Source organism: Fulmarus glacialis, unplaced genomic scaffold (genome assembly GCF_000690835.1).
Source record: "Fulmarus glacialis isolate BGI_N327 unplaced genomic scaffold, ASM69083v1 scaffold34765, whole genome shotgun sequence".
NCBI classification, from domain to species: Eukaryota; Metazoa; Chordata; class Aves; order Procellariiformes; family Procellariidae; genus Fulmarus; species Fulmarus glacialis.
The window spans coordinates 5,893-16,464 of record NW_009212926.1 but is presented as its reverse complement, the minus strand read 5'-3'; the positions used below and the strand labels follow the sequence as shown (position 1 = coordinate 16,464).

Here is a 10,572-nt window from a genome sequence, read left to right as displayed (position 1 = left end):
GAGCTGTTTTTTGGGGGGGAGAAGGGAGGTAATTTTTAGCTTTGTGCCCTTATGAGAAAATGAATTAGTTTAGGCTAAATGCTGCCTTGAAATTCACTTCTTGCCACCAAGTCAGTGAAGAGAGTCCTCTCCCAACATGATCAGCTTGATAAGAGATTGTTTTACTAACAAGAAGTTAAAACTTTAACTTTGAACATGAGTCAGTACCACAGTAAACATTTTAAAAGGCCAAATGGTGTTAATCATCCAGGACTGTTAATAGTCCCTTTTCGATTCAGATCCAGTCCAGATGTGTTTGAAACCCGTATGGAAAAAAGAAATGAAGTGCAAAAGCAGCCTGTGGGATATTCCAATCAAGGGGAATTTATCAGATGCATGGAGGAAAAGGCAAGGCTAATTTTCTTTGTAATTCACATGTATTAAAGCTATAACGTCATTTATATAGGATCAGCATAATGCTACAAACATACAGCGTTCCTGTTAGTAAGGAGCCCCAGAATTTCACACTCTGGTGGCTGAAAATACTGTTCTGTATTCCAGCATACTATTTTGCTATTTTTTAGGCTGTAAATTCTGTGCTTGAGACCTTATTGAAGTGTTTAATTCGTTCCAGATTAGTTTGGCGGGATGGAGTGACATGATCTTGCATTTATCATTTTGTAGTGAATGAAAGAAAGCTGTTCAATAATATTGGATCCAAAATGCATAATAGTTTGCTTTAATCCTTTCTGATCTTGAAATTCATAATTCACATTAAGTTACTCATCTTCTTATTCTCCTAATCAATATTTTATTTTAATAAAATGCACTGCAGCAATCTGTACGTGTCTTAAATTTGAGCTCATACTCAGGAGATCTTGTCAGCAGGCATGTTATGCATGGCAGGGAAGGCAAATAAATGGTATTAAAGCATCAGCTATAAAAACTAAAGAATGTTTTCTTCTAGGCAGAAGGCTTGGGCACAAAGACATCAAAAGGAGGTTTCACAAAAGATAAGGTAAGGGAAGCAAACCTTAGTGTTAGGAGAGGACTTGCTGGCAAATCAAGGATGTAGATTAACTTGTATTGCTACCATCAGTGCTTCAGCCAAGAGGTTCCTGAGATAAAACTAATGTTCCTTATGCTGCACTTGAGTATAAGATACTTATTTACTATTGGGATCACGTTCAAGTCTTAAAACTCCCAGCAGTCTGGTTTTTTTATTATCCAGTCTTTTCTCTCTTGACATCCTGGAAGTTCCTACTAGTTAGGGGATCTGTGCTGAATGCTGACAGTAATAAATTGAAAGGGTTAAGCTGCCTTTACAGCATGTAAATATATTTCCAAAGATCAGCCAGCAGAGGGATGAGAGAATGGTTTTATTCTTTCACATTCTTGTATTTTGGCAAACTTTCTGTGTAAATCTGCCAACAGAGTATGTCTGAGGGGGCTGAAGAGAAGCTTCAGTAGAGATCTGCAGAACTGGAGCGAAGTGTGTTCCGTGTCCTGACAGAATCTCTTCAGTGTGTGAATCCACTTCTCACAGTGTGTTACTGTTTATGATTTGCTAGTTTCTTTGGCAATTCAGAGGACTAAGTCCCATTGTAAATTGAATTAAGTTCCTCTGGCTTGATTTTGTTCTCTGTAATTGCATCCATTCATTCTGGATTCTCACTTGAATCAGAGAACTATCATCATGCCAAATTCCTTATGTGTTCTCTTGCAGACCCTTGATTCGATTCTTAATGTTGAGATGGTGAAAGAAAAATCAGCAGAGGAGATAAAACAGGTGATGGATTTAAATGGAATAAAGTTTGCTCCCCATCTATGCTTAATAGTAATCTACATGTGAGGGTGGAAATTTTACTTAGACTGAAAAATAAAACATGGCTATGGGTGTGTATTTATAAAAAGCACATTCATATGCATACCAATAGTAGAAGATAAAGGTTTCTCCATATAGGTAAGTCCACCTAGGATGTACCCACTTGATAAATAATACATCTGGACTTGATCGCTCAAAAACTGTCTCTATTGTAATTCTTATTGTTGCCATTCGATGTGTAGCAGTTGAATTGGCGTCAGCAAGCTCCTATCAGGTTTGAAGCCAGGTAAAGGGAAACCCTAGCAGTAGCTCATGTGGATTATGCTACCTCTGTTCTGCAGGAATAAAAACAAAGCTTTTGCCATCTTCTATCTTTGCTTGCACTATCTGTCACTCAGGAGTCTCTGTACCCCTACTAAAGATGGTTAGGGTAAGAAGGAGGTGGGTGGGTCTGTTTGTTTGAAGAACAGTGCAAATCAAGTTGATCTCCCCAATATCTGCTTGGCTTTGCACTGTGTTCCCTCTTATCTAGTTACAAGTCACATCTGTTCCACGTTTCTGATGTAGCTTGAGTTGGATCTGGTATTTTTTTTCCTAATCAGACTGTATGCCAAGAAACTTCATTTAGGCATGATCATTTAAGGGGAGCAGCACATATGAAGGAGCTTTCTGGCATGACTTAGAGAGCAGAAATCTAGCTGCTTTCCTGGTAGCTCGAGAACGTTATAAAAGTGGTTATGCGCTCTGCAGCGGATGGTGTGTGACCAGTTATAGCAGGGAGTGCATTTGATAACTCATGAGTTTCCTTTGAGTTCCCCTATTTCCGTTTCATTGATTAAACATTTTACTGACAATTCTCATTAGTTATGTAGGACTGGGGAGGAGCAACTGAGAGAGTCCTGGACTGTGAGCTTTTACTTGTACTTGTCCGTTTATTAAGGACTTTGAGCTTTTATGTTGGTATTGCCATCCTGCTGTGGTGAAGAAAAAGATTGTGAACACAGAGGAGCATAATGCAAAGTTTGTCTTCTGTTGAAAACGTTTTGTATGTTCTGTATTAAAAAAAAAAACAAACAAAGAAACTCACAAACAAACCCTCTAGAAATCATTAGTGTGATTGTTGGGAAAAATGTAAGAAGCGCTTCTGATAGCTAGTAGATCTTGAACTACCTCTGAGCTCATTGCTTATTTCTGTTATCTAGTTGAAATCTGTCATTTGGTACAAGTACTCTGGAACCTTAGGAAAAATGTATTGCATTAGCAGGAAAGTCAGGCTTGATTGAAAAATGATTTCTCAAAGTGCTTACAAAGGTTAGTTGACAAATGGAATTCTTTTTAAAGCGTTTAATATTACTGCTAGATGCTTGATTTTAACTGTAGCTCATCTCCTTTGTTTCCTACAGATTTGGAATCAGTATTTTTCTGCAAAAGATACGGTTTATGCTGTTATTCCTGTAAGTAATTCCCCTGTAGTTAGGTACTTGAAAGGCCAAAGTGCAAAGTTTTCCTTTCTAACTGTGATTCTGTTGCTTTTAAAAGCAATCATTGAAGGAAAATGAGGTTTCAAGAACAAACTTTCTTTCTGGATTGAGTGATCTTACTGCCCCAAATAGAGGGTTTTGTTTCCAAAACTGTGTATCCCTTCTTTTTCTCACTTACATCAGTCTCAATAAAGCTAGTACTTTTTTCTGCACACCTGGCTTGAATTTCCAGGCATTTTTTTATTATGGTAGCATTTGTATTGACACATCATTTTTTCTCAGAGTTGCTCATTTCTTTTCCCTCTTCCGTGCAGCACGGACTGCTAACTGAAGTTTAATATGGCAGTGTTAGAGCACTTGGTTAATAACTTGCACGTGGCTAATCACTTATGACTTACTTTCATACATTTAAAATTATTGGCAGCACTGTCTTTCATTGAGATTGCATGGTGCTTCCTGTGATAAGATCATATTTCTTACTCCTGATAACTTTACCAGATGTTAATTGTTGTTAATCTGCGTTAGGCTGAAGGAGTGTTTTTCACTTCTGGGATTTCTTTTTATTCTTTGCTTCAGAGTCTCTATGTGATCGTGATCTCTTAAATCTGTCTTTTCACAGCTGGGCACGAACTGCGTGTTCCTTGAGTTCTTGAAACCTCATTTAGATCTGGGGTCTGATTTGCAGTTGTACTTGGCCCTTTGAGCTGCAACTGAGGTGATGGGAGGCTGTATTCTAAATGTATGAAGTGCTGTATGCTCTGAAAATGGCAACGTGGGATTTGAAGTCAAGCAGTTTTCGTGTTTCAGTTTTCACAATGTGTGGATATTGTGAAAATATTTTGAATTGCTCGTTTACTGTAGCAGAGGGCCAAAGCCAGGGACTCCAGTTAAGATGGTGTAGGTCTTTCATTAGTGGGGCTGGCACTGTTCTTTGGTGCACTGTTTTAGAGGAGCTTTGGAAGCTTTTAAGGCTTTAATGCAAACCAGATCCTAGGCACATTAGGAAGTAGTTCATGGTGTCATCGGGGGAAGAAACTACGTCTTTTGCCAGAAGCTTTTTGCTGGCTGGAAGAAAGGCCTCGCATAATTCTCGAGTGCTCAAAAGCGCACACGGAGGAATTTCCTGTTGATGAATGGCATATGTTTTCTTTCATGAACACCTTAGAGTAAGTATTAATATATGGTGCTGGGAAGAGAAGAGCAGGCAAAAGACTTGGGGGAACGCAGAGGACACGTGAATGAGATTGCCAGATTTCACCAGGGATGATGAAATATGTTATTTGAGTAAATATCTAGGCTGCATTTTAATACTGAAGAACAGATGACTATGATGTAAAATCTACAATCTGGGGCCAGGGATATGTTGTCTTGCTCAACTGTTGCCACCACATGATGCAGTGGAGCTATTACTGAAAGAGGACGTAATGTAAGCCTGAAGCATGGGCCCCCCATCTCCAAGGAATAAAGCTTTGGATCCAAGGAGTTTTCTGCTGCATGTTAGAGACAGCATTGTTAAAATGGGATACTGATGACTTTTAGGTAACTAAGAACTAAATACAGTTTTCCACACGCTCATTGTTAGCCGTTCCCGCAGTGAGACCTTCTGTAGATGGAAGTTGTACTCTATAAAGGTTAATGAGGTGATTCTGAATAACTGTGTGTCCACGTTTGTGTTATGAAAATTTAATTTCTCTTTCTCCTTCCCCAAAGGCGGAGAAGTTTGATTTAATATGGAAGAGAGCTCAGAAATGTCCATCGGTACGTATGGCAGAGACTCGCAATGCGTGGATGTATAACTGTAATGCATTTCTCTCTAAAGCCTAATTCATAAACTTTTGACCCTCCTGTATTCAAACATACTGTATCAGCTCGATTAGTAAAATCCAGGTGTTCAAATAGTTGTCTTAGTGTTCAGATGAAAGCAATGGCTATTTATATGTATTAAACAGTTTGATCTAGGTATCAGCTATGTAGGTATAACAGATAGAGAGTTTAGTGACAAGAGCACAGAATCTCCCAGGGAAGCTACACGCCTCCGGTTTCCATTAATTGATGCCTTGTGGTTAAATCTCTTCCGTGCAGTGTTGTGAAGAGCCAAGCCTCATAGGTCAGCTTCACTGATGTTCCTGCATATCTTTCCTTATTGCTTAAAGCATCCTTGCTTTAACCTGGAGGAACTGTTGTTAGCTGTAGCTACGTGTCACCATGGCATTACGTTGCATGTTCGTGGAGAAAGTGAATTCTCTTGTCTTATGGTTGGTGTGAGTTGCTCCTCTATTTGTGTTTGTTTACTGGCAGTGAAGATGGGCAGGAGTACCTGAAAGGGAAAAAGCCAAGAAATCAGTATGTTGGGGTTCTGTCCACAGAACAAGCTATTAGCTTGTGTTTCCTAATCATAAATGTGCATAGCCATGCCTTCTTCACCATACTGGTGATCTGTGATAGGTAAATATTGGTAAGCGAATATGAGCTATTTGCATGGAAGCCAAACTGGGCAGGCAGTATGCTGTGTAAATAATGCATCTCTGTCTCTACGGGAGTGTGAGTTGTCAAAAAAGACTATATGGCACTGCAAAATTGAGTACTGTAAGTTCTGTTGCAAAGCATCATAATTCAACAGCTGTGACAGGGGAAGGAAGGAGGGAATTGGGTGTAGTTGAACCCTTTATTACAGATACAGAATAAATACTCTGCGGGTTGTGTCTTAGGTGTATGCCAGCACGACAAAGCATAAAATAGCAAGAATGCTTAATATGGTTATTTCAGAAATGAGTGGATTCCCAAGATTCAGGTTCACTGTTTCTCATGTGGTTACGTGGGTGTAGGTGGGTATCTTTTAAACTTCAATTAGAAGATTCCTGTGTGAATGAGCAGCTTGTTGCTTTGAAGAAGTTAAACTGCAAAAGAGCAGAACAACTAACAAGATAAAGAATATATTCTGCAGTTTCGTACCACATGCTGCTGGATTAGTATTGTCTTCTGTTGAAAGTAATATGTTTTTACAGTAATTTGTGCACCGAAGCATGGACTGTGCAAATTTCACTATGCTAAGACAGAAATGAAATGCTTCACTCCTTTATGAAAATAAAGTAGCTAGACTTCGCTACGTTGAGTGCTTTTGTAGATCTGAATTAGAGACTTTACTGGATTGATGGATTGGTCCTGTATATTTCACTTGCCAAGAGCAAGATCAAATATATCTGACTTCCTGAGCTACTCGGAGCTTGGAAAGTTAGTTATAGCTTTAACAGTGCATTGGCATTTAGTTAGGTATCCTGCTTGTTTTTCTGCTCCCATCTTTTCCTTTCCCTTGGTGTGGGAAAATGAGCAAGTCCCTAGCCTATGGAGCTGAACAGACCGTAAATCTCTAGAGAGAAAATACTTGTTGCCTGTTCTGGAACAGTTGGTGAAATGACAGGATTAAAAACTCTGAATGCTCCTTGTCTTATATGTGACCATTTCTGCTGTTAATTTTCTAGAAGTGAACAAAAAGGTCAGAGTCTCAATGTTCTCCACTGTCCTTTCCTTTCTTTTGTCTGTCTCATATAATACTGATAAAAATATGTGCCAACGTATTTGCTAATGAAATAATACTGATAAGATAATACTGGTTTATTGTCTGGTTCCTGCTGTCCTATCACACCGGTGGTGCAAAGAAACCCTTTTTTCTTTTGTGGTTCTCTCGCTAAAGCATTTAGCATTACTGGAGGCCAGTATGACACAGGCATCATTTTGTTCTATGAAAGGGAAAATTGTTTTTGTTTTTTTTTTTTTTAATCATTTCTCTGCAGTTTCTGTATGCTTTGCCAAGAAAAGAAGGCTATGAGTTCTTTGTGGGGCAGTGGTCAGGAACAGAATTGCACTTCACTTCCCTAATAAACATTCAGGTGAGTGGTGGAAATAAAAAGTCAAAAAATGGCTTAAGATCCAGAAATATCAGCATATTATAATATACATATTTGCTAAATAGTTTAACAAACAGGTTGTCTAGCTTAACTTTAATTATCAGGGAAAAACTGCCATTAATTATGGGTATATTAGTAAATTAATTACGGGTAAACTACTAAATTTATGGGTATTAAGTGTCTCTTCAATCTAAAGGAGAATGAGGTAGAAGTCAGATAGTCTCAAAATAGAAGCAAGAGCCAAACTTTTTAGAACTATTTGCGCAAACTACTTAAAGTACCCGTAGATGTTATGAGATTAAATGTCCTTATGGAAATTGCGGGTTATTTTAAATGCAAAATGGTCTTTAGTCAAGAAAAAAACCGACCTAACTCTGTAAATCCCTTGTTTTCTCTAAATCCCAGGAATAATAAACTTTTAATTAGAACTGACCCTTAAGCCTTGAAAAATGACTGTCTCCATAGCAGTTACTACTCAAAAGTTTTGTCGTCAAACCTCAAAACCTGCAATAGAGCTGAAGTTCTTTATGGGATACTGATAGGTTTCTTTATCTCCTTCAGACCCAAGGTGAAACTGCTCCTAGCCAGTTAGTCTTATACCATTATCCTGAGCTGCAGAAGGAAAAAGGGATAGTACTAATGACAGCAGAAATGGACTCAAAGTTCTTGGTAAGAGAAATCAAAGAAATCTCTTCATTGGCTTACATCATTTTATGCTGCAACTCCTCCTATAGTTTCGAATTAAAACCAAATTAAAGTCAAGTCTGTAAAAAACCCTTTCCCAAAGAGTGATCGTTCTAGATTTCTTTAACCTAATCTACTTACTACTAGGGAAGGCTAGAAGGAAATAATCAGTGTTTGGCTATCTGGTGATTTCAGTTCATATATTCTTTTTTTTTTTTTCTTTTTTCTTACTCTGGGTATTATAGTTTATTGTTGTTAAAAAAAAAAAAAAAAGAGATGCTTCTGGTCTTCTTACTAGTGGAAGCAAATTTAAATGAAAGCTGTTGCTATCTGCCAACAAGTTAAAACAGTGAAGCTTAATACTGCTCGTCAAATCAGGAGACCCTCCAGAGCTTTGTGTTAGGTTTCTGCGTGCCTTTGCTCTTTTCCCTATGTGTGGGTGTGCTGTTATTTGCAAATCTGTAATAGTAGGTGCTAGGACTAATAGCACGAGGAATTATACTGTTGGAACAAGATAACTAAAGCATCCCACCTCTAACTGACCTACTTAAACCAGTTCTGAAACTATGTGCAGAGGAGTCATTGGTAATGCATTTGCCCTGTTGTATCTCAGACTAGACAATCAATTTTCGCAAATAGGTCGACTGTAAGAAGGGAAAGATGAGACTTTGGTGCATCTCCAGTGCCTTAGAGTGGGCAGGGATCGTGAAAGACATCTTTGACCTCTGAGGTGTATGCTCAACAGGAGAGTAGTTTGTAGGCACAGTGCTAAAGTGTGTAAGTAGGTCAGGAACAAGAGGGAGGTGGTTTGTAAGAGACTTGCAAAACTAAGGTGACTTGGAATTGAGTCATTCGATGACCCCTGCTGAAGGGTCTTTCAATGGGATACTCAAATACAACAAAACCAGATGGTAACAAATTCTTTGTTTTAACTTGCAGGTGGTTCATGAAGCACAGTGCTTGGCGAATCAGGTGCAGCTTTTCTATGCAACGGATCGTTCTGAGACCTACAAATTAGTGGAGACATTCAACCACAGATCTAGCGAATTTAAATATATGTCAGTTATAGCAGAGCTTGAGCAAAGCGGACTTGGACGAGAACTGAGACCTGGTCAGGTTTCTGACAAGTAGTAGATGCTGACCTGTGGGTGAAGCAAACCAGCAGCAGGCACGGGGTTTCCTAGATGGGGTGGTCCTGTCTCTTTTGTTTTACGAATTTGATTTGGCTACAGAAAGGATCTGGAGACGTCCTGGGAGTGTGATAGTCAAGCCTGTCTGGCACTGATGCAAGGTGAGGACTTGAGCCATTTGAACAACAATAACTAATTGCGAAAAAGGAGCCTTGTACTTCAGTGTAACTTCGTCAGAATGAGCTATTTTCCCATCCTGTAACTTAACTGCTGCATGCTGTATTTTTGAAATCCGAAATAAAATGACAGAAGGGGAGCTATGTAATGGACTATATTGACATCAGGAGACAGATAACAATCAATGTTTCTTCTCAGTAAATACATTTTAAATGCCCTCCGCCATTATAATTGCATGGTCCAGTGCTTTTCAATCTGTGTGGAATTTATACAGGCTTGTCCATCAAGAAAAGAGAATAGGACCAATGGTCTAAAACAGACTTCTCTTTGTTGCTTTTGTGTGTGAGGTTGCTTACACAGATGTATACTGTGGCCTGTATTTTTCTCAGGATTAAAAAAATAGAAGGACTAGACTTGTTCTGGGAACTTTGTCTGCTTAATTGATATATTAATTTTATCCTGTTGCTGTGTTTCTGTCTTAGAGATGTTTTTCTTGAGGAGGAGGAGATTATAAACATGGTTTTATTTTTGTATATTTTTGAATAGTGTAGAGGAATTATTGCATGCTTTATAGAATTAATTTTTCTCAGACTGGCAGCTAGTCAGGTAGCTCTACAAATGGTATTTGGAGGGACACAAAATAGCTTGTTCCCGTTTCAGGAAAGCCGCTATCTCCAATAAAAGCAAGATGGAATTGCCTGGTAACAGAGCTAGAGCCACCAACTGGTTTCTCAATTGCTAAGTGACAATGCATGAAAAAATGCATTGGTGTGAATATGCACAGCAGCTTTAACACGGCAGTGTTGGTAAGAATCTGGCTTTTAAGGACTACAGCTGTTTTCGTTTTTTAAACCTGCCTTCAACAAAAGAATCCCAAAGCATTCATGCTTTGAGCTTCTCTTGTTTTCATTCCCAGCAGAGGCAGCCAGTGCATTTGCAGACAAGGGCGTACTGCAGCAGGGCTAAGTCATGCAGCCTGTGCACGGATTACCAGCGTACCACCACTGCACAGGTCGACAAGTAAACAGAAGACAGCCAGGAGCTTCCCAGGAGCAACGCTGAAATATTTCCCATATCCACATCAAATCCCTGGCACTAAGTTGCCCTTAGCGCTAATTATCCGTTATGTCCAGGCCACATTGCATCTTCCCGTCAGCCTGCTGAAGCTGGAAAGCATTCCCTCTTCGCCAAAGAAATGGAGGCAAGAAGAGTATGCAACTTGTCTCTCTGTTAGAGGAAGACCAGTTTTTGGACAGGGCTGGTAACAGATTTTCTGTGCTACCCTTAACCATGACCTGATACAGAGGTTTGGTTAGTTATAATGGGCTCTTACACAATCTGTTTGCTAGTGTAATTGTAGGACCTTGTTGCTGTAATACTCACTGTCACTC

At 39.2% G+C, this 10,572-nt stretch overlaps 1 protein-coding gene across 1 annotated transcript; it reads left to right on the top strand.

The window, feature by feature from the left end:
* Positions 1-278: 278 nt before the first annotated feature.
* ATPAF1 (ATP synthase mitochondrial F1 complex assembly factor 1) lies at positions 279-9,320 on the top strand (the record flags this gene model as incomplete). The annotated part of the gene is made up of 8 exons (XM_009578039.1): positions 279-387; positions 947-997; positions 1,706-1,768; positions 3,208-3,258; positions 4,996-5,043; positions 7,077-7,172; positions 7,752-7,859; positions 8,814-9,320. Coding segments are annotated over 8 exons (718 nt in total), but the record flags the coding sequence as incomplete, so codon positions are not given.
* Positions 9,321-10,572: the final 1,252 nt, after the last annotated feature.